At 41.6% G+C, this 26,128-nt stretch overlaps 3 protein-coding genes across 6 annotated transcripts; 2 read left to right on the top strand and 1 right to left on the bottom strand.

Moving 5' to 3' along the window:
- The first annotated feature begins 108 nt into the window (after positions 1–108).
- Positions 109–6,918, top strand: selenon (selenoprotein N). Its single transcript, XM_086182747.1, has 12 exons — positions 109–536; positions 1,116–1,233; positions 1,336–1,466; positions 2,124–2,336; positions 2,437–2,561; positions 3,230–3,367; positions 3,451–3,532; positions 3,832–4,020; positions 4,109–4,214; positions 4,646–4,758; positions 4,844–4,945; positions 5,173–6,918. Exons 1-12 carry the CDS (start codon positions 354–356, stop codon positions 5,338–5,340), a joined length of 1,668 nt encoding a protein of 555 aa, XP_086038873.1. The 5' UTR covers positions 109–353; the 3' UTR covers positions 5,341–6,918.
- A 412-nt stretch (positions 6,919–7,330) lies between these two features.
- On the bottom strand, positions 7,331–17,705 carry LOC147246507 (oxidation resistance protein 1B). Of its 2 annotated transcripts, none has more exons than XM_086182746.1 (16): positions 17,581–17,705; positions 16,854–17,053; positions 15,063–15,229; positions 14,884–14,963; positions 13,701–13,844; positions 13,153–13,308; positions 12,153–12,284; positions 11,885–12,069; positions 11,463–11,800; positions 11,236–11,377; positions 10,114–10,309; positions 9,921–10,037; positions 8,367–8,519; positions 8,185–8,280; positions 7,906–7,979; positions 7,331–7,807 (listed from the first exon to the last, which is right to left on the bottom strand). In XM_086182746.1, the coding sequence occupies exons 2-16, from the start codon at positions 16,952–16,954 to the stop codon at positions 7,672–7,674; spliced, it is 2,217 nt and encodes a 738-aa protein (XP_086038872.1). In that variant the 5' UTR covers positions 16,955–17,053; positions 17,581–17,705; the 3' UTR covers positions 7,331–7,671. The 2 variants fall into 2 exon arrangements, with proteins under 2 accessions (XP_086038872.1, XP_086038871.1); XM_086182745.1 differs by having other exon boundaries at positions 13,153–13,311.
- A 518-nt stretch (positions 17,706–18,223) lies between these two features.
- On the top strand, positions 18,224–25,088 carry mtfr1l (mitochondrial fission regulator 1-like). 3 transcript variants are annotated; one of them, XM_086183320.1, is made up of 9 exons: positions 18,224–18,354; positions 18,924–19,071; positions 20,325–20,471; positions 20,600–20,707; positions 20,815–20,924; positions 21,353–21,564; positions 22,223–22,610; positions 22,745–22,906; positions 23,517–25,088. In XM_086183320.1, exons 3-8 carry the CDS (start codon positions 20,457–20,459, stop codon positions 22,860–22,862), a joined length of 951 nt encoding a protein of 316 aa, XP_086039446.1. In that variant the 5' UTR covers positions 18,224–18,354; positions 18,924–19,071; positions 20,325–20,456; the 3' UTR covers positions 22,863–22,906; positions 23,517–25,088. The 3 variants fall into 3 exon arrangements, with proteins under 3 accessions (XP_086039446.1, XP_086039448.1, XP_086039447.1); XM_086183322.1 differs by having other exon boundaries at positions 20,358–20,471; XM_086183321.1 differs by lacking the exon at positions 18,224–18,354 and having other exon boundaries at positions 18,914–19,071.
- The last annotated feature ends 1,040 nt before the right edge of the window (positions 25,089–26,128 follow it).

A 26,128-nucleotide genomic window follows, 5' to 3' on the forward strand; every position in this document is an offset into this window, starting at 1 on the left:
TTCACGTTCTCGCGCGGAAAGATGGGCTCGATCACGTGTGGATAGTCAAACGGACTTTTATTTTGAAAGTAATTAATATCCGGTTTAGCTTGGCTATTTTCTCTACTCGATTGACAGATCCTGAGCGCCTCCATATGAGGCGTGTGTGGAACAAGAAATCTGTGCTGCCGACTAGCGAGCGGAACATACCCAGCTGTCTCCCGGAAAAGACGCGCGATAACCGGTTACGAGGCAACAGAACCGTCGGTGGACTCTAAGGTTCACATCAAGGGAGTTACGGTACTGCTGGGAGCCTTTTTGGATGTTACCCAACGGTCATGCATTCGTGAAAATAGCCTTGGTGGAGGACGAGGATGGCCGCGGACGTGGATAAAAGAATCCGCGAGGATGTGAGCAGAGAGCCGCAGCAGAATGGACACAAGCCCCCGGGCTCTGGCTCCTGGATCTCTGGACGGATGTGGCTCCTGGTGGTCGCTGTACCTCTTGTCGCTTTTGGGGTCAAATATTATCAAGATTCACAGCTCATCAGGCGTCATGTGAGTTCGAAATCTGTAATTACACTTTTTTCACATATTTAAAATTTAAGAGAGATCTCAAGTTAGTCTTTTTTATTTCGTAAAAGTATGAAATTATACTAAACGGGGGATGACTTATTTAAGATGCGTGCAACAAGAGTTTGCGGTGACCTTCCATCAGTCGACTTCCACTATTGTGATACGTGTCGTTATTTGTCAGTCATTCGCCTCACATCTGCAGTTTTTCCACCACATGGTGTTTTACAAGGAGGGAGGGTCTATGTAAGTTGCCCCAGCTGGTATGTGTGGTTGGAGAAGGTCTTGATCCCCCCCACCCCCTCCATTATCCAAGCTCTTGTAGGCACGCATCTGTCTGTAAAACTGTGGCTGATCTTGACCCACACACAGCACTGCTGTGAAAACTCGGGACTGTGGATATTCTAAACTAAACAATGCACCTCTGTATTTCTCATCTGTCTGTATTTTAAACAAGCAAGTTGTTTTATCATGAGGCTCCGGTCTGAATGCACCCGCGTGACCCTGAAAAACACTGAAGCATATGAAATGACAAAAGGCTCATGCATGTGTTCCTTCTTCTAGGAAGAGAGTGTTCGAGCTCTGGGTGCCGAGGGGCTTTTTCTCTTCTCCTCTTTGGACATCGATCATGACCTCTATCTGACTCCAGAGGAGTTCAGACCCATTGCAGAGAAGCTCACAGGTACGTCACATCTTTTCTTCCTGCCTCAGTTTTCTAACTTAAGAATCTTGCCCTTCACATGTAAACCTGTTTTTGACTTGGATCCTCACTGCTTCCTCTCAGGGATAACCCCCCCTGTGGATTTTGAGGAGGAGGTGATCCAAGACCCCAACGGAGAGACTTTAACGTTGGTGGCTAAAATGCAACCTCTGCTGCTTGATTCCATGACAAAAAGCAAGGATGGATTCCTCGGGGTATGATATGCTTTTTTTGGCTGGCCTGGAAGTCACGGATTCCCTTGACCGATAGCTAATGGGATTTTTTACACTGGATTTTCCATCACTGCTGAAAAATCAACTCCGCAGAAAAAAAAATTTACATTATATACAAGATTATCCCCACAAAAACCCACTGTTGTGATTATTGACGTGTTCATGCATTGCTGATGAACAAAGCTTAACAGATGCATGACTTTAGCTTTGTGCTTCTTCTGTTTCAGCGTGATGACGCTTAATGTCTGCGGCGACCTCCGTAGTCTCGTTTAACAACAGCTTTTAGGCAACAGACACTTTGGAATTCAAAATTCAAGTGATATATTTTATATTGTAAAACAAAATGTTAGAATGACTCATTGTTACAGGCAGTGGACCAAAAACCAGCCGACTCTGCGAGGAGGGACGTTCAATGCAAACTTATTTCCTGATTTAAAGTCTCATTCCTGCGTCACGCTATGACATCATTCTATCTCAGTATTATGAGAATTTTTTCCACATATTTATCGTGATCTCTGACATCTTTAATTATTATGCTTGCATGAAATTATGCAAAAAAAAAAAAAAAGTTCCTCTAATTTGTAATGTGTCGAATGATGAAATGGTCTCCCTGTGTCTGACGTGTGTGCGTGTGTGCAGGTTTCTCACAGCTCTCTGATTGGGCTGCGCTCCTGGAAGACCCCTGCAGTGCCTTCCTCAACCTTCTCTGCCAGCCAATTCAGGGTTTTCTTGCCCCCAAAGAACAAAGTCGAAGTGGGAGACACGTGGTGGGTCATTCCCAGTGAACTCAACATCTTTACTGGATACCTGCCCAACAATCGCTACCACCCTCCCGCAGCAAAGGGAAAAGAGGTGATGAAAAATTTCACAAAGATGTTTCAGTTCTTGAAAAGGTTGTAAATATACTGATTTTTTTGTTGGTGTTTTTTTTTTTTTGGGTGTCCTACCGCAGGTTCTCATCCACTCCCTGCTGAGTATGTTCCACCCTCGACCCTTCATCAAGTCACGCTTTGCTCCTCAGGGCACCGTCGCCTGCGTACGTGCCAGCAACGATTTCTATTATGACATCGTATTCAGGTGAGGAGCAAGTTGTGAAGTTTTCCATCTTTTCATCCACCTTCAACCGTTTATCTGAAGTTGGGATTCAGCAGTTCTAGCAGGGAACCCCAGACTTCTTCATCCCTGGCCACATCAGTCAGCTCTGACTGGAGGGAGGGGGGGGCGATCCCAGGCCAGTGGGAAGATACAGTCCCTCCACCTCATCACACCTGGAAAGTCTCCCTGGGGAGACGACCAGGGAGCACCTTTCCTGTAGCTGAGGCATTTTTCATCTTTTAACCCACAATTTTAACCCCATTGTGTTTTATATTGATTGTTTTAAGTACAGTATCACAGATGCACTTTGATTTATTGTATTTCCACGTAACAAATTAAGTCCTTTTGCGTACTTGGACTGAATATTAATTGCAGCCAAGTTTCGGGTCACAGTACTTTGGATGTTACTACAGTAATAGGTAAAGGCAGCAACTGCCTGGAAAACTGCCAAGTATCTATCGAAAAACTCGTTTTCTTTTGAAAATGGTCTGCTGGGATCTTACGAGTACAGAATTTGTAATGGATTCCCTTAAAACCAACAACAACACAGTCCTTAATGGTTTCATCTCTTCCCTTTGCAGCTCAGCTATAAAACAGGACTGACAGAACTTTAGTCCCGCATGTTGAAGCACAACTTTTCACTTCTGCAGGATTCACGCAGAGTTCCAGCTCAACGACGTTCCAGACTTTCCCTTCTGGTTCACGCCGGGACAGTTCACAGGCAACATCGTCCTCTCTAAAGACGCTTCTCACGTGCGACACTTCCACCTCTATGTCCCCACTGACAGGTAAACCCACTGAACACGCCATCGCACGTCAGTCTACCCTACGCATACAGCTGTCAGTTACATGTCCCGCCACCGTGTCGCAGGTCTCTGAACGTGGACATGGAGTGGTTGTACGGTGCCAGCGAGAGCAGCAACATGGAGGTGGACATCGGATACCTGCCGCAGGTACAGCTGCAGTGAAGCATTTAAAGGGAAGCAAAGGAAGAAGCTGTGGCAAAAAGTGTGCACACCACACAAGCTTTCTGATAAAGCTGACTTAATTAAATATAATCACGGTTCAAGTGTGTGTACAGCCTGACATGGATGATCAGGAAGCTGGATATTAATAGGATACGGGAATATTCCACGTAAATTCCAAAACCCCGAATAAGATCAGGAGACCCCAAACCTCCTTTAGCAAGCATTAAAATAAGAATAGTTACTGCCAAGCAAAAGACGTTCATGATTTGTGCTGGCGTCGACAGCTGGAGCTGGAGTCCAATGGCCCGTCCACACCCTCCATCATCACCGACGAGCAGGGCAACATTATTGACAGACGGGATGACGGCGGCGAGCCCATCCAGTTTATCTTTGAGGACATCTACTGGACCTCTGAGATCAATCAGGAAGAGGCCACTCGCCGCCTGGAGGTCACTTTTTACCCCTTCAAGAAGGTCGGTATCATCAACCCTCACATATTCTGCACACTGGTGGTTTTGTCGCAACAGACGCTTCATCGTCCGTGATTGAACTCCTTCCCAGGTGTCCTACCTGCCTTTCACCGAGGCCTTCGAGCGTGCCGAAGCAGAGAGGAAACTGGTGCATTCCATTCTGCTTTGGGGCGCCCTAGACGACCAGTCCTGCTGAGGTCAGCTCAGGAACATACTCTTTAATTGAAATTGTATACGGACCAAAGTAGAATTTACACAGTCGGCCCTTGGGCAGTAATTAAGTAGGAATACCGAAACTGACTTGATTAGCTGTGGGTGTTTTAATTTCCATCTCATTAAAAATGCAATAACTCTACTTCCTACTTCACTAAATTTTCCTCAAACCGGTGAACTAGCAGGTATTATTTCACCTTTACTAAATAACAGTCAAGTGTCATGTAAAAACATAACACAAGTACATAAATGTGGAGCTTCTAGGTTGAGCCACTGATGCAATCAACCTTTTTCTCTTAGATGTTCAGCTGAGTGCTAAATCAGGTTGTATTTACTATGTTGCTGCTTAAAGGTTGTACGATTACTGGCTAATTTCAAATATTAATGTGTATTTATGTAATCCGCGTGTCTGTAGGTTCGGGGCGAACTCTCCGGGAGACGGTCCTGGAAAGTTCGCCCGTCCTGGCCTTGCTCAACCAGAGCTTCATCAGCAGCTGGTCTCTGGTTAAAGAACTGGAGAACATGCAGGTGAACACTGGAACAACACCCATGCTGTCAAAAGACGAATCGGTAGCGACGCTGTAATTGACACGATAATTCTTCCCTTCACCAGGCTGACGAGCAGAGTCCCACGCTAAGTGAGAAAGCTCGTTTACACCTGGAGAAGTACAATTTCCCTGTGGAGATGATGGTCGCACTGCCTAACGGAACGATTGTAAGAACCTCCCTCTTCACTTATCCTACAATTTCTAGAAATTATCTGGAAAATAAAACCCACCAGTTTGAAGATGAACGTACTACACTCTCATTTCTTTAATTAACCGCACATGAACATGGTTTTTGTAATGATTTATTTGTTTTGCACCCACCATTCTATTATCATTTATGAGGGGGGAAAAAAGTTCAACATCCAAATGCCCCCCCATATGTATTTGTCTCTAGGTCCATCACATCAATGCAAACTTCTTCCTGGACCAGACGGCCATGAAGCCGGAGGAGGAAGGAACGACTTTCAGCTTTTCTGGGGGATTCGAAGACCCCTCTACTTCTACTTATATAAGCTTCCTGAAAGAGGGCTTGGAGAAAGCCAAGCAGTACCTGACACAGTAACGTGTGTATGTGTGTGTGCGTGTGCGTGTGCATGTGAGTGATAGAGACCGAATTAGAGGAAACGATCGTCATTCCTGAAGCTAACAAACCAAGATAAGATAAAAACCCAACAGGAAAGAAAAGAGGCTTTCTTGTACAAGCCTGGCCACAGAAAACAGATTTTTCATTTCCTTTTTCTATTTATTTAGGTATTTCATCTGGTTTAACATCACAAAGTTTTCTACTTTCATTATAAATATACAGCATTTGTATTGTGACGTAAAGGTACATAGGAATGACCTGCAGGGGGAAAGAGTAGTTTTTTTTCCTCAGGTCTTTCACTCTGAAAAGTTACTTAGATCTGCTTGTAGCTGCTGAGTGACATTAAATCTTCCTGCTAATGCATCGTAACACATTCAAACAGCTATTTTATTTGTGTGTACTGTTTATTTTTTGCGAGTGCAGTATTTAGAAACTGCATTATAACTTTTTTTTTTTTTTCTGCTGTTTTCTTGTAGTCAGTCAGGTCCGGCGCAGCCTCCAGTCGTGTTTCAGCAGTTTGTGAAGGTTTTGCCTGAAATCTCTCTCTCTATGAGACGGGCAGCGCCTGATGTTATTGCTGAAGCTGCTGGGGGAAACGCCCCGTCTGACTCAGAACAAAAGCAGCAGGGGAAAAAAAAACAAACTCGAGGAGATTGCGGCACATAACATGATGAGTTCAGTTTGTTTTTAAATTTTTTTTTTTTCATATTGAAATGAAACGTCCCTCCTACTGCAGCTACGAGAGCTCGATGCAACACAAGAGAGAAAAAGCAAACTAAGAAAATTCGTGCAGCGTTTAGAAAACGCACCACAAATAGCGACAAAAATACAAAAACAGGACAGAAACAAGAAATTAAAACGGACGCTTTCCAAAAAAAAGTTTTGATTTATTATGTGGGAACTCATTCTGCAGAAGTTACCGCAAATATTTCCTGTTAGCCTGACAAATACTATTTTGATTCATTTTTCCAAAACTACAGATGTATATTTTAGCAGGTAAATTTTCATTGTCAAATTCAGGTTTTCTTAATTTGCTCCTGTTCTGTCTCATCTCTTCGGTTGCAGTGCATTGAGCTCTCGGGGTTGCAGGTTGTTTTTTGTTTTTTTTGTTGATACACCAAAGAAAATGGATTTTTAATAAATCGTACTTAGTTTGCAGCTGTAGAGCAACTGTTACAAATTAACCCCACAAGTTACAGACACTCAGTTTATATTAATTTAGCCAAACAGTCACATATTTGTGCTTCTTGAAATGAAAGGCACATGATACCAGGTCATCGTTATTTCAAGTTTTATTTAATTATTTTCCCCTTATGTTTATAAGGGGACGACAATATGGACCTGCTATTAGCTCACTGTCACCTTTTTCTAAAATGTACGGAAACAGTTTCCTCTTCAGCTGCATTTGAATCCGTTGCCATGACGTCTGCCCAACGAAAATAACAAAGTTGTGACGTGACTTTGTGAAAGTCATTCCTTCGAAAGGGTTGACGTGGAACGCTGTAACCTGCGCAGTGCAGACTTTTGTTATATGGTGAAATAAAACCGTCTTTTACAGGTGGAATTGTGATCATTTAACTAGCACTGAACACTGTTCAACACTTAATTTTAAATATTTAAATGTCTACATTAGCTTATTTTTTATTATCTAATCTACAACACCATACAAACTGTGTAGATTATCAGACAGATATATTTGAATGACATAATTACAATAATTTGAAGTCATTCTTGAGCTTTTTATAGACCAGAGTGGCATATGAGTCAGCATTTGTAATGAAAAGAGCTCCTAGTAACTACAAATTAGCCTCTATATGCTTTATTGTAAGTACAGATGTTGAGAGTGAGAAGCAAAGTGGAGATCTAAGAGTCTTTTCTACTAATTGATGAAACCAGTAAAGATGAATCGAGGCTGATATGTAGACGTTTTCTTGGTGGTACTATGAAGTGGTTCAATTTTTTTTACCCCCCCCCCCCCCCCCAAGAGAGAAATCTTCTTCTAACTGGGGACATGCATTAGTTATGAATATGAAGATTGTGGTGTTGCGAGCATTAATTCACATTAAGAGCAAAGTCTTATTCAAACATGGAGATTCAAGAATCCAGTTTCTCAGACCTCCCTCAGGGCTGCCAAACCCACAAACCGCGCTGGAACCGTCATCAGGCCGGGCGAGTAGTCGACTCTCAGTTCATTAAAAACCGCAGCGCACAAATCAACAGTTTCGACATGGATGTAACCATGAAATGAGTGAGCAGCTGTATATGTTTTGAGAAATGCAATCTGGTGAGGTCAGGGCTCAGCAAGTCTCCTCAGCTGAACGTCCACACCTCCAGCTCCATGACTCGGAAGTCGTCGGTTTCAGCGAGGCAGCAGTTGTTGAAGGTGTAACAGGGGCTGCTGCGACCCAGATACAAGTTCTCATCCACCCACAGACCAAAGTGACCGCTAGGAGAAAAAGAGAGAGGAGAAATTATTTTATGTACCAAAACTTTAAATCTCATCATCTTCAAAAACTATAAATTTGCTGCAAAAATAATGATTACCTTCCTCCACCGATGGCGAATGAGTCTAAGTCCCCTTTAATGAAGAAGGAGTTCTCTCCCGTCCATCTGAAGCACTGGAGAGCGATGGAGGAACAATTATCAAAACATGTTTGAGACACAGTTTTCGATTCATTTTGAGAAGTTTTCAGAAAATTCCTAATAACTGTCATCATCGTTGAGTGACTAGATTTATTCATTCTTCATTTCTTACTCTGGGGTCATCACCTGACAAGTGTGCAGCTCTATTTGATATTTTCTGAGGTCGGCAGGTCAACTGACCTTGAAACGAGGATGCAACATGAAGAGAAAAGTTTCTCCTGTGCCGTAGAAGACCTCACTGGGCCTCAGCGGGTGAGAGAGGAACGCCCCGAATATCTATTGAAGACAGAAAAAACAATAACAAAACATCAGTTAAAGAAGAAAAGACATTATTTAACAGTGTCGAAATAGCGGGATTTCACCTCGTCGAGTGCATCCTTGATTACAATAAGTACAGGCGAGTCTGTGGCACTTAGTTTTCGGTAGAGAGACTTGAGGCTGGCGCCGTGGCGAGACGTGCTGTAGGCCAGCTGCCAGGTACGTCCCACCGTCCTGGGGGGAAGCTCCTTGCAGAGCTGAGTGAGAAAAAGTAGCACAGAGAGGCAGCTGATCACATCCGCAGTCTGTAGGTATGTTCATGATGATGATGATGATGATGATGATGATGATGATGATGATGATTTCTAGCCCAGGCTTCATCTATAAAGCATCTTTCAGATGAATCAAACTGTATTTCAAAGCGCTTGAGAAGAAATGATCCAAAACATGGACACTGAAGTAGGAAACACATTAATGTACACAGAAAAATATGAAATAAATCTAAAAAAGTCAAACATTGTTAAAATATAAATACTAAATAAAAGACACATGAAAATAAAATACCCAACTGAAATTGAATTTTAACATCCTCCAAACGTCCTTTCCTCTTTTCTACTTAGAATGTTTTCAGAGTTTCTCTCTCATTTTTTGCGTCAATAAAGTTTCTTCTTTTTTTGCCCATTATTATCTATGTAAACCAGCTTTGGCTCCTAAGAAAAGGGTGATACAAATGTGATGTATTCATTTATCTATCGGCAAAGAAAAATAGATTGTGAAACTGCATAAAAATTCTCATCATAATAAATTCATTAGGTATATAATGATAAAATAAAAATCATAAGAAACAGAAAGAGTTTATATTAAAATCTATAGAAGCCAGACTGGGTTTATTAATTTATATCTAATATCAATTATTATTAATTATTTTCAGCTCCTCTACGATCCCCTGGGAGCTCGTTCTACCGTCTTGGAGTGAATATTTTGGTTCTGCTTCGTGGAACGGCTAAAGGAGAAGGACCGGAGGATTTAAGGGGCCTTGCTGGTTCACAAAACGCAAACATCTTAAAGAGGAAGTCTGTTTCAAGGCCGTGCGGTGCCTCACAGACCAAGAAATGCTAACGTGATACGAACTAATACTAAAAGTAATACTAACATACAAGCAGTAGAAAGACTTTGTGTGCACTCCTGCTGTAGCTTACTAATTAGTTCCAGTAATCTAACCTGCTATTTAGAGACAGAGAGAGAGTATGATAAGGATGCTATTTTGCTTTTCTTTTTCTCTGGATTCGTTCTTTCTTTTTTTTCACACATAAAATTGGTTCACATTATTGTTAATGTTCACTGTTTAAATATTGGGACAAGTGCTGCAGCGCTTGAATTGGCAACAGAGAATTTGAAACTTTCCATGCCCACAAAGCTCCTTTGCGTTTGAATATATTTGACTGTTTTTACGTCACTCGCATCTTTTTGAGTTTGAGTCGAAGTCCCGAATAAGAAACGAGCCAGCAGTTCCCAACATGAAACACACACATCTGAAGGTGTGTGTGCGTGTGTGTGTGTGTGTGTGTGTGTGTGTGTGTGTGTGTGTGTGTGTGTGTGTGTGTGTGTGTGAGTGAGTGTGTGTGTGTTCAGGGTTTATGTACAGTTGCGTCACTCACCTCCCTAACATGTGAGGCTTCAAAAATGTGGCTGTTCTCTACAATATGATTTAGTCCTTCAGGGTCCCTGTCGGTGAGCAGGGCAGGCTTGTCTCTGCTCTCCTCCATCAACACCATCTGGATGAAGATCAGCAAGTTAGTTCGAGAACATCTAGAATAATAATAATCCAGTCACTCAGATGAACCCGCTCACCTCCCAGTCATCTCCTGAGCTGCGGTGTCGCTGTAACACTTCCTCCTCATCCTCCTCTTCTCCCTCCTCCTCGTCTTTATCCTCTATTAGTACAAACTCCTCTTCGTCGCGGTCCACCTCTCCCTCCTCCTCTGCTCCCTCAAGTACACACAAGTCAGGTCGACATTCTGTAAGGTAGGCGTAGAGCTCATCGGAGCTGTAGAGAGGAACAAATACTTCTATTCATTCCCGTGGAAATGACAAACATGTCTGACGGCTCCATCAACACCTTGCAAACAAGAGGAAGAGGAAGTTGCTTCCGAGTGTAGCTTTAGATGCACTTTTAAAAAATATGATTTTAAACCACTTTTGTCTTTATGTCATTTATGACAAATTACATTTTGGGTTGGGTCCATAAGTGGATCAACTGCATTTTTTTCCTCCACCCTAAAAAAAGAAAAAAGAAAAAAAATAGTCCCAACTTTGGCGGTGATTTCAAAGAGGCTGATAATATCAATAGTGTTTGTATTTGCTTTTATAACTCCTGACAGGTTAATGTTTAACTTTGTGTTGACAAACTGTTCATCATTTGGAACTGTAACATAAAAATGCATTAGAAATCCAGCAAGTGGGAATAAAGGGGCAGGAAATATTCTATAGAGGGTTGATAGAAATGTAGGAGCCAGTTATTACAATATCTCCTCTTTGATGCTTTGATCTCTGGAGCACCTGATTAAAGGAACAAGCCACCTTTTTGGGGAACTGGAGCAAGACAGTTAGACTGACACTCTTGTCTCCTGTGTGTGTGCAGGACGAAGCTGAGAACCTCAGAGGAAAAATGACTGCTAGTTAGCTTAACAAATGCATGGATAATGTTAGCATATTTCCATCAAAAGTTGGCCGGCTTTGTATGAGAGATTACTAAGAATTACTTCTGGAAAAACCAAGATTTTGAACCTCGAATGAATCTTGACAAAAATACGCTCACCCTTTCCATCCTCTACATTCATTGTGCTAAGCTCACTGCCAGCATAAATTCCACATACAGAGGATAGAGGGAAATATTTTATCTGGCTCTGGGGAGGGAGGCAAATTAGTGGATTTCCCAAAAAGTTGTCTTGTTCCTTTAAATCTCTGTCATACCTCTCTTGTGAAAGGGCAAGCCAGGCGTCCCTTCTGGGCAGTGGCTTGGTTATCCCGCTCTTTTTCTTCCCTGCAGACGACTGACCCCGCAAACGCACAAACATCAGAGTTCCAGGGCTGCCTACTGATGACCTTCGCGGTGCTGGAGAATGAAGAAGACTTTACTTTATAGGAAGACAATTGCACTCAAACATTGAGATTAAAATACACGTAATTCATGTTTATACCTGGAGTCTGACTCTTTACGGAGCAACTCTCTGCTTCACCGGCACGCAGCGACTCCGCCTTCACATCTGGACCTCCACAGCAGAAGGTGGCCGCCACTCCGAGGGCTCCAACAGACTCCTCTGATAACACCTGCAGGGGGGTGCTATCAAGCTCCCGCTCTGCCTCTGCCATGTCTCTGCTCTCTAGCTCTTCACTCCCTGCAGCCTCCGCGGTCAGGCTCAGAGTCAGACTGGACAGATCTGACGGAGGTTGGACTGGCTCCCCCCTGTGGTCTGATAAACCACCTAACCGACTTTTGGCGTTTTTCAACTTTTGAAAAAATTTCTTTCCTTTCCTCCTAAAAAAAAAAAAGAAGAAAAAAAAACGATCTAACTTTCAATGATAATTCTGTGTGTTTTTTGAGCTGTGAATGGTTGCTCACCTCTGCTGCGAGTGGCTGAAGTGAACATGTGAGATGTCAGAGAAGAAAGAGACAGACGCCAGACTGTCAACAGAGCAGGACAGAAGGTATTCCTCGCACCCGTGCTCCTTCACCAGGGAATGAGTCTTGCACGGATCGAAGAAGATCTTGTTTGAAGTCACCAGCAGGATTCCTGAAACTACACCCTGGTGGAGCGAGACGGAGGGAGAACGTTTATATTAGTACCAAGATAATGACAAGAAGATGATCTGTAAATTCTTCACCTCACCTTACGATCAGTGATATAGCGGCAGAATAGTTTGAGGTAAGGTGTGGCCTCTGGCCCCTCCCCCTGACAGCACTCTGGCGGGAGAGCCAACAAACAGAGCTGTCCATCAGGCATCGGTACCGCCTCCACATCCTGTCAGCGGCCCAGAAACAGAGATAATTGACTGACAGAAACAACTTTGATTGATTCCTCGATTTTAAGCAAAATTTGAAAAAAATAAATCAGTTTTATTTTTGCAGAGGTAGATATTTAACGGTTTTATCAAACCTCTAAGACAATAAATGAACTATAGGAAACGCAGTGCTTTCCTTCTTTTGAGTTAGCATGAATGCATGTAACATGAATAGTTTTTCACACACGTGTATAATAATTCTATGTACCCATCGAACAGATGAGAGACAAATAACAAAACACAACTGTAATGATAAAGGGTTGTAAATACTGACAAAAACTCCTCTTTAATCATCACTTAGCATGTTCATACATCAGCTTATAAAACATTGTATTGCTTCTTATAAACCACTGATTAAACTTCTTTTCATTTTTATGTTTTGGGGAACAGTCGCTAATAAGAACAGGTGTCCCTTAATTCACTCTAATATTTTTAATTCAGGATCTTCTTTTGCTGCTTGTTGCCAGGGTAACGAGTTCTGTTCATGTGAGGCATTATCAAACCAGCAAGGTTCATTTTTCTTCAGCACAGATAATAAGTGGCACCGGGAGAAAATGAAGAAGCAATGTGAAGAGAATTATTTTCACTCGAAATCTATTTCTTCTTTTTTGTGATTTCTTCCTTCCATTTCATTTAAGCACATTTCATCTTGATTAAAGGCTGGATTTTGCTATATCATGTCAGTTAACTCTACTTCATTTAAAGCTTCGTGTATTTTTAACGCATCTTTCCTTACTCTACGCTAATCATAACTTCATATGAAATTAGAAACAAATCTGTAATTGTCAACTACAGAACCTGACATAAGGATTTTTTTTTTCTGCTTACCAGGAGTTTGTCATATTCTGCTTCTGGCGAGGGCGACTGAGCTTGAGCGGCAGCCTCTGGATCTGACTCCACCACCACTTCTGGCTTTGCTTTCAAATCCGAATCCAGTTCTGCATGTGACGATCCTTGCGTGTTTTTCCCCTTCGGGACGACCAGCTGCTTCAGAATGGAAGCCATGACAATAAGAGTAGATGTGACATTGAAGAGGATACAACCGAGTGACACGAGCGACTACTTCCTCTTTCTCCTGAGCCTTTAACCCACATCTATTTGTTTGTTGTCAAATCTGAACACCACATGACACATGAGGCGTACGGATGAGGAGTTGGAAGTGCGGTTTCACAGCAATTCAGATACTAACTGAGGAGTTTGCTCAAGAGTTTTAAGTATTGATTGTTCAAAAAGGGATTAAACGTGAATCAACAGTTTTGACTTTCAAATCCAGTCCAAAAAAAACCCCAAAACGCTGTGTCGTTTCCGCTTGTTTGTTAAACTACTACTCAGCCGTGTGTGTGAGTCACATTTTGAGACAATCATGTGACTCTTACCTCTCTAGGGATGAGGGTGGCAGAAGAGGACGACGGTTGTGAGGAGGAATGGGAGGGGCGTGGCCTCGTTTTGCTTTTTTCATCTGAAGATGCACTGCTGCTGAACTGAGACGAGACACTGAACACGGTGTCTCCAGGAAGACCCTGTGAAGAGAGACACAACCGTACAGTGCTGCATTCACGTGCTAACAAGCTTCCAGGCAGTATTCGGTTTTCTGAGAGAAAATGTGGAACATTTGAAACACTGTGAACTATAAAATGTAAATTCCCCATGGTAATATTGTTTAAGAAACACTCACAGTAATTCACAGCAAGTTCTTTTGAGGAAATTTAAGAGGAAGAGTAAAACAAAGTGCTAAAATACCCAGACAATATTATTTCCCTATTAGCACCAGGTGACCCGATGACTAAGGTGCCTCAAATTGTAATGTTTCAAATTTGGTAAAAAACAAACAAACAAACCAAAACAAAAAAGTCTCAAAGATTGGATCAACATTTCTGTAGAATATTATCAGCAAAAAAAGGAAAATTACATCATTTTGAAAAATAACATCATAAATATGTGAGCAGCGCTGGCTAACATGCTGACACTGTCGAAGATGAAGATGGATTTTATAAAAACCAATGATATTTTAATTTCTTTTTAACAAACTTAATGTTTAAACACACTCCCATCATATTTTTTGAATAATATAAAAAAAAATATCCCTCGCAAAATGTGTACATGACCCACTCATGGTTGACGAGCAAATAAATGATAAAAAATATTAAAATGTGTCTTGAATGAAAGGAAACGATAATGCAGCTTCTACGATGAATCTCCATGCAAAGGTTGAGGACGGATCAGAGGAGAAGTACTGAGGCCGTTTACCAAATATCTGACAACTAAGAAGCCAATTTACAAACCCGGCTGACAAATACCTTGGCATAAACATCTGAGAGTGCATTCCTGCGGCTGTATTTGTTGTAGAGGCTCGGAAACAGGCTCTGTTTCCTCATAATGTCAGACAGCAGAGCCGATAAAACTAAGCACTGAACCTTGGACGCTCTTTCTCGCTTTCAGGGCCGTAAACTGATTAAGAGCCGTAAAAAATGCTCACGCTAGCAGGGCCACAAGGATGATACAGATGCAGGGGTACATTTTTCTCCCATGTTGTCACGAAAGTTAAGTCATCTGACTGACCCTGCTGCTTGTGCTGTCATCTGACAATCCACTCGTCCTCTCTTGCTTGCCTGCCATGATGTTCGGGTCCCATGAAGTTCCTGTGAGCGGAGAGAAAAAAGGAAAAGCACGAGGAAGCACAATATCTCCATCAGCTGACAGAAATTCATGCAGCTGAGCAGCAGGATATCAGACTCTACCTTCCAGGTAGTACTGGCGCAGTTTGGGGTTCCTGATGTTGGGGACGTGGTCAAGAGGACGACCAGATGAAGGCTCCTGTGGAGCTCTGGCCTGAGGCTGAGACTCCCATGGCTGCCTAGTGGGCTGTGACGGCTGAGAGACACCGGCGGGCAGCTTGGAGCTGAGCCTGTGAGAGGAAGAGGAGAGAGGAGGTTTCATCACGAAAGGAAATATGTCACAAATTAAACTGTGTTCATACACTTCCTCAATGTTTGGCTACCACAGACCAGACTACGGTTTTATATTCTCTTCTTGTTTGTTCTTCACACGTGTCAAAAATACTGAAATGCTCGTGGTTAATACTCATGTTTCTAAGCAAGAACCTCATAAACTGGGAACAGTCATGAATTCGAGGCGATACAACAGTATGAAGTGTGTTTTCTGAGCCTGTGCTGATACTTTTTAACCTCTCGTATGTTTTCACTGGTGTTTGTCTGTCAGCAAGATTAAACAAAAAAAAATGTTCGGCTGAAACACAGATGAGAGATGTAGCATGTGCCAAGGAGCAACACATTAATCTTTAACCAGATTAGTCACTTCACAAACTGGTCAACAGGAAATAAAGTTTTTTTTTTAAATCTTACATTCTTCTGGTAAGTCGATCATATCCATCCCATCTTGGTCAGAAACACCTCAAGAATTTTGTGATAATGTAATAACATAACATAATATATTGGATGCGTGTGTGTTCTTGAGTGCCACCTAGTGGACACAGGAAACGATACGGACCTGGTCATCACTGCTTGGAGCCAAAAAGTTTCACCTGGATGGAGGTGAGCAATGTTTTCTAGCTTAAAATGGAAGATAAATGCACTTGCAGACAGACAGCAATGCGGACAGTAACATTGGTGTTGAAAAATGCCCTTGTAGATCGGTAATTTCCAGTCTCATTTATTATCATTATTATCAAATTGTGGTATTTGTAGCTGATGCAAAAAACAAAACAAAACACGATACCTGCATTATATAATCAGGCATCAGCCTCCCAGCAGAAAACATCAGCAGATGTCTCACGCCCTCTCATCAGACTCAAACTTGCCAATTCATTCCTCCTAAAATATACATTTTCTCCTGTTGGACCAAATATGAGGACTCATCTGCCTACAGCTGTTTAATTCTGTTCATTTTTACCTCTTTCCTTTCTATTTCATACTGCTTCTTTATAATATCTCGAAGAATGAGGCCATTTGTCATCAAGAACGGTGCAATTCAACTCATAACAGGTTTTCATTGAATAATTCATTTAGTGAGCGGATCAAAGAGTTGTGTTTAGGATTTCCCCTCTGATATAAGGTGATGGAGCAGTAGATTTTTTTTTTCGTTGCTTCGTCTATAAAGCAGCTACCGCCACAGCATCATACGCTGGTGGTTTTAAAAATGATGGGCCTTTAGCGATTAATTGTTCAGAATATTAAAAGTGTGAATCAAAGAGCGAATCAGAGGATCTATTTATAGGGCAGCTGTCCAAACGCCGGCTGGGGAAGTATGTTCCTGGCAAGATGCGGTATCTCTCACCCACATGATGTTCATGATCCTTCGATGACAGCGGATTAAACAAGCTGGTGAAAATGTTCGTTTTTGCACAAAAAAAAACTTTTTCTTTTTCTTTTTTGCCAATCCTGTCCTCTTCTCATCACATTAACAGAGAATAATGAAAGAGAGAATTGCAGTGAAGCCAAATACCAGTCAAAAGTGTCACATGTCTGAGTGGAGCTTTTCTCTCCAGTAATCCTTGTGTTCATAAGCCTGACCTGCTCTTGACATTGCCAAAGTAGCTGGTTCTGGTTTTGTCTCTGTTGGTCTCTCGGTCCGTGGCTCCCGGAGTCTCCGTCCTCCTCATAGACTGAGCCATTCTCTGTCTTCTGTCTTAGTGAGAGGCTGGCAGAGGGACGAGGGGCTCAGCTGGCATCCTTTTATTCCCCATGCCCACCATTTGCCCCAGTTACAGAACCTATACACAAGTCAGAACAGCAGGGCTGACTTTATAAGCACTCGTGCATGGAATCCTGTGAGGAAGTGAGTAAGACTGAACTAATGGAGCCATGTTTCCATTACAATGAAGCTGTCAATCAATCCATATAGAGTGTGTGTGAGTGTTAACCTCTAAAATGGCTCATGCAACAGCAGAGGAATGCATTTGGCTCCATCCTGACGAAACATCCTTTTTGCAACTCATGCATCCCTTTAGGGTGGTGATTAGTTTGTAGCATGGTCAGCAGCAGCATTAGCACAGTGAGCATCGCCTGTATCCTCCAGGAGCTCTACAATCACTCATTTATTTGAAATACTGTTTCCAGGAAGTAATGCTGGATGTATTATCACCATGGAGGAAGTACAAATATATATGTATATATATACGTACATACGACATAACGGGATACATAGCAATAATGGCCGGACAAATATGGCATCAGCTGATCCACAACAGATGATGCGGTGACATGAGCAGCAGGTATACGCAGCCGTGTCTTCACTGACCTGTGGCTTGCCCGGTGATGAAGACGGGTAACGGTCACACGAGCGCCTCTTCATGTTGCAGTGTTATGCTATCACTGCAGACAACGCGAGCAAGTTCAATATTCAAGCCCCGCCCACTGCCTAAACACTCGGAGAGGACAGTCAAGAAGATTCCCGCCGGAGCGGCGTTCGTACCACTTCCGCATGCTAACAACAGTTAAACGAATGATTTTTTTAGCCCCCTCCCCCCCCAAAAAATGTTGAATACGGCATTAAGTTCGTCTCATATGGTAAGATGATATGAATAATTCTATTCTGAACGTGTAACTCATTAATTTTGTCAGCCATAGCGACAAAATAGCATAGCCATATAATTCCCTATGTCTGACTGATATGAAGATTTAGTAGTTTGTTTAGTTTAACAGCAATTGTCTATTTGTAGACCGTATTTTGCTGTTGATTTTATTCCAATCGTGCTCGAGTTTTAGTTGTTTTTTTCATTAATGCCATTAAAACACATTCGATAGCGAACATGGTCAATGAACGTGAATGAAAGAACACAGCCGATATGTGACAGAGGGAGAAGTTAATGGGAGGGTACTATCTTGTTTTATTTTTGGGAAATTGTTTCACGCTTTGTCAGGGATGGAAATGAATCGGTTTCCTGTCACAGCAACGATGAGCTGCATGCTGATACACGGATACCCACAGAAAACCTATGTTCTTTTGATATTTTTTCTAAATTCAGTTATGGATGTTTTTTTTTCCTTTCCTTCCTTGCCTTAACGTATTCAGGTAATTCTTATTACTCTTCAAAATAAGTAATGTCTTTGTTGTTTTGTTTGTGTTGCTAAGTTTCACATCAGTTTTTCGCATCATTACACATACTGCAACATAATAAACACCCCTTTCATATATAAACTACATCGCATTATTTGAAATGAATAAATAGATAAAACTTAAGCAGATAAACAAATATCGTTTAGGTTCCTCTGTATTTCTAATCAAAGCGGAAGAATTTATTTTCCTCTCATTCATAATAAAACAACAACCATTTTTTTGTGCCATAAGCTATAGAAAGAAACGTATTTTTGTTGCAACTCCTTAATATATGAAGGAAATAATTTGAACCTTAAAATATATAATGGAAATTTAATAGCCTTAAAAAAACAAAGACATATACACTGCAAAAAAAAAAAGAAAGAATCTAAACTATCAAACAAGTAACCACCATGGAGTGAATAAGTACTATTAAGTATTAATAAAGGTACAAAGAACTTGTTAAAAACATGCATTGGTTTTACTGTGTTCAGCACTACACTCCTCCACCACTAGGGGACAACGTTTTACAATCTCTGATACAGGAAGCTGATGAGCCTCCAGCCAATCAAGTCACCGGAAAGAAAGGAAGGACTTCCGGTTATGAGCGAGAAAACAACTCTGTTGAAAGACGAAGAGGAGAAGAGGGTTCTTCTCATTTTTGGTAGTTTAACTGCTCAGCATTCATATGCCGTAAGTTGCCCTCTTTCAGTTCTCATAGCATTTTGTGAATAGGAGGGACGCACCCTGATAGTTGAAGGTTTAGTGAATATTTGAGGGTCATTGAGGGGGTCGCTGCTGCTGCTACAGCTAATTTACGGCCGCTGCGTGTATGTGGTTAATCTTTAGCTGTAGGCTAGTCATGTCATCAACATCATTGACAAGTCACTAGTGTCATGTTTTTGTCAATGTTCATCTTACTCAATTCAAAGTAACTGCATTAAAGCGTGTGGCTGCACCAGCAATTAAATTAATCGGAGTTAGTATTTTCACATGAGAGGCGATTGTTTAATGTGCTTTGATTTTCCTTAACGATATCAGAGTCAATCGGTGAACATTTCCTTTAATATTATGTGTTTTGTAATATTTGACCAATTTTGACGATGCACCTCAGATATTGACCTCATTTAAAGCGAAGTCTGTGTGTTTACAACTGGCTATATTTTTTTGTACCGAAATATCTTCCTTGAATACAAGATGAACAGAAAGGTGCTGGCATTACACAAATCTTCACTTTATTAGTGATTGAAAAATGCTCTTTTCCCTCTCTTTTTTAATTATTTTTTTATTTTTGCCAATACTTACGGGATTTTTTTTATTCTATATTTATGTCTTGGTACATCACCTAAATTTAGGCCACAGCCACCTGTGAATGCTATCTTATTTATAGGCAGATGGCAGTCTGGGGCTGCACAACATTTTTTCTTAATCTAAATCAGAACACGGTCTGATACAATTTAGAAATCCCTGAAAAACATATTTTTGGCATAAGAATAATTCTCTGTCCAAATGCAGTTTTGAATTAAATACAATGTAGACACAGAGATGTCCCTCCTTCACATTATTTTCTACAGACCTGAGGAAGCATCTTTGTTTGATTAAGATCAACAGATATATCACATATTGCCATTTTAATGGGGATTCAAAGAAAATGAGAATAATTGTGTAAAATTTAACATTCCTACTTCTGTTGCAAATCATACTGCAATATTATTCCAAATAATCACAATGAGATAACGTGCCGAAATGGAGCTGCCTTGGTCAATACCAATATGTGGTCAAAATATCAGTGCATCCCTATTTACTAGAGCTCCACATTTACGTAAAAAAATCTTGGTACAGAGATTACGCTTTGTTAATTCTTGACAAATCATTGGTCTTTGTTCTAAGTAGGTGGGTGAAGTGAATTCAAGTGGTCCCTCCTCTTGTTTTTTCCCCTTCAACAGATGCTCTAACTAATCACTAATTTGTATCCCAAGAGTTGGCAGTCGGATTAACGTGGCATCTGTTCACTGAACCACTCCGTCTTGAGCCACTGCTTGCACCAAGCATTGGTGTTCAAGTCCCTTTCTATCACCATGGAAACAGAAACAGTAAGTGTGCTTTCAGGCTGCTGAGGTCGTGCATGCTGTTTAACTTCACGCTGCAATTTTCCCACATGATTGTGCACATTTTTCCTCAAGCACTGGGATGGACATAGTGGATCTTTTTGTTTTTGCAGGAAGTTATTCCCATCTGGCAAAACAAGCCCCATGGAGCAGCCCGTAGTGTTGTGAGAAGAATAGGTTCCACTCTCCCGCTTAAACCTCCACAAAGGGCATGTTTCCAAGTGTGTATCCAATCCCACAAACGCATGCGTGTGAATTTTTTTAAATCGAGCAATTACGTGTCTCTGTTGTTGCTATCAAATCCATTAACTTAGCTCATACTTGATAGGAACTGCCAGGCCTGCAGTCTCTGCGACCCATGGATGGCCCCATGGTTCCCACTCTGGCTGACATAGCCTGGATTGTTGCAGACGAAGAAGAGACATATGCCAGAGTTCGGTAAATATACTGTACACACACACAAACACTCTCACCCTAGGGAGACAAACCCTAAGAGAATGCTGCCAGGTTTAATGCCTCATACCAGTCTCATACTGTACCTGTGCTACTTAAATGGTCATTCAGTATTCAGTCTGAGTGGTTTTAATCATTTATAACTATTTTTCTAAAGTTGATCTTTAAAATTTGTATGTTTTTTTTCCACATTTATTTTCTGCTTTTTTATGTTTGATCTTTATTTTAAACAAGCTGTACAACAGTCCTGCTAGGTTCTTAGTTTGATTATTTTGTTACTGTATCAGGGTGTATTTTGTGGTGTAAACTTACCATAGTGACTTTCTTATCCAAAGTAGGTTGGAAACAAGAAAACTACATGATGACACACATTTTAGAGGCTGGACTCAATGTCTGCCGTTTCATGTTTCCAGGAGTGATTCTCGACCTCTTAAACACGAATGGCGGCCCACACCTCTCCTGGTGCTGCACAGGAATTCATCCGTGCCCAATTTTCGCCGTGACGGGAAAAGATTGGAGGGGCTCAGGAAACCCGGAGTGACCGCGCTAAACCGTACCACAGCCCTGCAGGATGAGCTGAGCAGACTCCGCGCACAGATCGCAAAGATTGTGGCGAGTGACTCTGGTAGGCACACATTAGAAAGTGGATGTTGGTAGGATATGTGATCACAGCAGAGGGCAAATCACTCACCACCAAACAAATAGCTGGAACCCAAAATAGACCCTTGGGACTGTCCTGCAGCATGACATTTTTACCCATGTCATTGATTTTAGCTATAATTTTCGAGCTTCTGTGTTTACATAAAGTCTGCATGTGACATGCCTCTTCCCACTGGCTCTGACATCATAGGCTCCTGACTCAGTTCTGTTAAAGAAAAGCATAAGCATGTTAAACGCATAAAACCATACACAAAACGTGAAACAAGTCATTGCGTTCCTACACACCATAATACATCCAGGGGATTAATAGGACGAGCTGATATTTTCAATGACTTCCTGTGATTTTCTGAGACGCCAAGTCAAATGGCCTGATTCTTTTAAAGCTCTTTGCTACTAAGGCGTCTTGGCAGCAGTTTGTAGGTCAGTGAGATAATCTTTGCTGTTCACTGGCGCTTTTACCTCAGTTGACAATGCGGCCTGTGTTCTCTCGTACCGTGCTCCACTTTTATTCACGTAGATCAATATATTAAGATGTTGTCGGAAAATTCAGTTTTTGTTTGTTCGTCGCGCTCGAGCTTTCTGATAATCACAAACCTATTTATTCCGCTCTGCTTGTGTCTCAGGCTCCAACCCCCTGACTCCAGATCTGCTGTCCCCTGATGACACAAGCATGAGCTTCTCCATGGCGCCCTTTGAGACGGCGTCCTACCAGCCAGCCGCCTCAGCTGCAGCCTCCTTTGTCATCAGTGACGTCACAGAGGAGGAAGAGGAGGAGGAAGAGGAAGAAGAAGAGGAAGACGAGAAAGATGTGGTCTCTGTGGTGTCAGAGCTGGTTCCCGACCCTCTGCCACCTGTCTCAATGACGGCGTCAGCGACCTTTGACCTGGACAGACCCAGCATGGACTTCCGGGAGGCAGAGGAGGACACAGTGTCACTCTCCAAGTCCACTAGCTTTGCTGATGTGATGGACATCCTGAAGGACATGAACCGCATGAAGATGAGCAAAGACAGGTGTGGTCACACTACCATCCATGACCCTTATTTGAATTTTTTTTTTTTTTTTTTTACTGCTTTAGGATTTATGTGAGTATGAAATCAAACAACAGTCCCCTAAATGACCCTTTCATCATTGTGCGTTGTTACAGGTACAACAGAGGCTGCACATCCTTGAGAGAGGAAGACTCCGCCTCTCTGATTTCAGAAGCTCTGAGGAAAAAGTTTGTCCTGAAGGAAGAAGATACTGCTGCCATGAAACGGAAGTAACCCCACCACGTGTTGATCGTTACTACCCGATCCCGCTGCTCCATGTAAGTCGATCACCATTTCATCTAGCGTGTCCTGTATTCAGCACACATTTAATGCTGTTTATTTGTTTGTGTAAGGAAGTGAAGGACAATTTACAACACCTAATACAACAAAATGTACAAAGCTCCATTCAGAAAACCCTGATTTTTAAAAGTTGTTTACTTCTCTTTTGGAAATGCCTGACAAACTTAACATCTTTGTTTTGTATAAATCTGCGTGACAATGCCATTTGTTCAGTTTTGATCTGTTTGCTGCATTTAAATCCCAGCAAAAGTTGGAAGCAGCAGTCATTGAGATAGCTGTGCGCCTCCCATCGTCTCCGCTGCTGCTTACGTCTCACATCCATTGAGTCATTTTAACTACCTCTGGATAATGTTAAAGATCCGGACACGAGCTTGTTTTGTTTTCCGACTGGACTTCCAGCTGTACGGGACGGTATGGCTATTTTTGTCACGGTTGATGACGGAAAGAAATTTACTTAGAGTTGCACAAGATTGACAGGTTGGTTACAGGCTGGTTGTAGGACACGACCCCTGAAATGGAGAATGAATTTAACGTGTCCTCCTTGTGGGTTTATAGTTATTTTTGTTTCTTCTGTTTACTCAATTTTAGGCCTTTGCCTGTGGAATATCAACTAACGGACCACAACCTTGCTCCTCAGACGTCAATGCAATAGCTGTCTGCCAGAGTTCAAATAGAAACCAGACATTCAGAGCCACCGTGCTGGAGCTGCCTGAGGAGGAGCAGCAAACTCCTGATGACAACAATACTCACATTCAGTACTGCAGTGCATATTACTCTCAGTCCATCTCACTTTCTGAAGGATTTTGTGTTTCCACATGTTTTGAGTCACGCCTGAGCAGACTGGCTCCACTTGCTTGGGGCGCCTGGGCTGTTAAGAAGTGAAACTTATGATATAATCTGTTCTAGCGAGGCGTTGGAGGGGGGCTGACATCCAAGCCATACCATTTTAACAGAGCTCCAGATTGAGTAATGACCCTTGTAAGGAGAATTTTATGCTTTTTTTTTTTTTTTAGGTTAAGTATAATCACCCCGCATAAACAATAGACAATGTTTTTACTTGTGTAAATAAGTTCTCTAACATACTTGAACGTATTTTATGCACAAGATCCACTGTACTTGCAGAGAGAACTGATATCGTTTGCATGAGAGTTCACAAACGTGCACAGCATCACCTACGTCGCTTGCCGCATCGCACCTGTAAAAGTTAACTTTTTTTTGCGATGTAATCACATTGAAAAAGGAGCAGGAACACACCAACGACATTTAGAGTGAGAACTGTGCGGTGTATGAATATACTTTACCGTCACCGTTCGTATTTCTGCCAAAGGCAACGACAACAAGCTTTTGCATTTCTTCTCTTTTTTCCTTTTTTCCAAGTAGAATGTGTGGCTTTTAAAGTAGTTGACCCTAAGGCAACTTGAGCCATGTTTGTACATCATTCTGAATATATATATATAAAAAAAAAAAAAACCTAGGTGAACTACTTTGACAGTGAATATTCCTCTTGACGCCTTACCACATTGCTTTGTTCAAATGCCTGATTTTTCTTCCCTGCTTAGTTCAAAGTGCCACTGGTTTGTTTGAACCAACCCTCATTGCCTTGCCACCCCTTTGTTATTCCCGACCGCGTCCTCAGCTTTCCGTGTTTTCATCACTCAACCTGTCACGTGTGTGGTTCATCTGACGTGTTTGTCCTACAGAAGTGAGAAAGTATCCTTTTTGAAAGCTAACTTATCTGTTTGGATTGAAAAAGAATGTGCCCGTGTGTGTGTGTGTGTGTGTGTGTGTGTGTGTGTGTGCGTGTGTGTGTGCGTGCGCGCGCGCAGTGAAGTGAAGTTGATGTTTTATATTGCTAAAACTGGCCCTCAATTGTTTGTTTTTTCTAAGTAGAGAAAACTGAAAGCTGAGATGAATATATAGAATAGATGCAACTTTACACATCTCTTTACTACCGACTGAAGCTCTTTTCCTGAAGTTGAATTTAACTGCAGAACTATTTTTTTTCCTTTTGAATTCTCATCTGTTTCTCACTATTTCACTTCTTTGTCGCCCACCAACACGTGAATCATCTGTATCTTTAGTCTTTTGTTTTGTTCTTTTTTGTCATGTAAGGACTTGTAAATAAAGATGGGCTGATGTTTTAAAATCATGTGGTCTTCAGTAACTCTGCTATACCTTCTGAAGCCATGCGCAGCCAAATATGACCACAAGGAGGCAGGACAGGTCAACAACCTTAATGTCTGAGCAGTACCAGGAATATGGACGTGTTTTCACTTGTAAAGGAATTGATTGTTGTTGTTTTTTATGATCATATTATAGGATTTTTGTTATCCTACAACTAAACTAGTCAGTCTTTGGTGAACTCAGTAATATAGATCAATTATGCAGTGATTACAGCGTGTCTTGAGGTGTACTCGCAGGATCCGACAGAATCAGCGGCGTTTAGTCACGGAGGACCGTCACTGGTGACTCAGCCATGATTCACAGCACATCACTTCCTCATTAGAGAATATTAATAGCTGACAAGTCTGTCCTATAATTGACCCCAGAGCTAATAAATGTACGGAGGGAGGCCGTACGATGCGGACTGGCCATGACAATGTGAAACTGGACTGAGCCAGTACAGATGTCTGCCCTGATGAAACCCTCACCTGTTGAGTCTACGAATGCAGATGGAAATGAGGAAGAAGAAAGAAGTACCAAAACGTGAAACTGAGCTGAAGTCTTTCTGAAAGTTGTTTCACCACATTTATGACAGAGATGAAATATGAGAAGAGCGGTAATAGTCGTAGCGGAGCTTGTGATCTTGAGAAAACAAAGGCAGGAATCAGCTCATGAACTCAGTTTTTGTTTTATTTTTTCCAGATAAGGCATTATGTCGGGGAAACAAAAGTCTGTTTTCTCAAACTAGAGATTGATTAACTTATGTTGGGACGCCTTTGTTAGATCTCAGTTTTGGTCAAGATAAGTTCATCATGTGATGAATATGTTCATACTATCTCAGTTTGTTGGTTTTTCTTTCAGATAATTTCATTAAGTCATTATTTAGAAACTGCCTTTTGATCTCTGGAGATAAGATTAAGGATTATCATGAGAAACTTGAGTTGATTAACTTGAGATATTCATCTGGAGAACATACAAAGCTGTTTTCTCAAGATAAGGAGCTAATTTTATAATCTTGAAAATAAATGACCATTATC

This window comes from Aulostomus chinensis, chromosome 17 (genome assembly GCF_037954235.1).
Source record: "Aulostomus chinensis isolate RoL2024-O1b breed Wild chromosome 17, RoL_Achi_v1.0, whole genome shotgun sequence".
NCBI classification, from domain to species: Eukaryota; Metazoa; Chordata; class Actinopteri; order Syngnathiformes; family Aulostomidae; genus Aulostomus; species Aulostomus chinensis.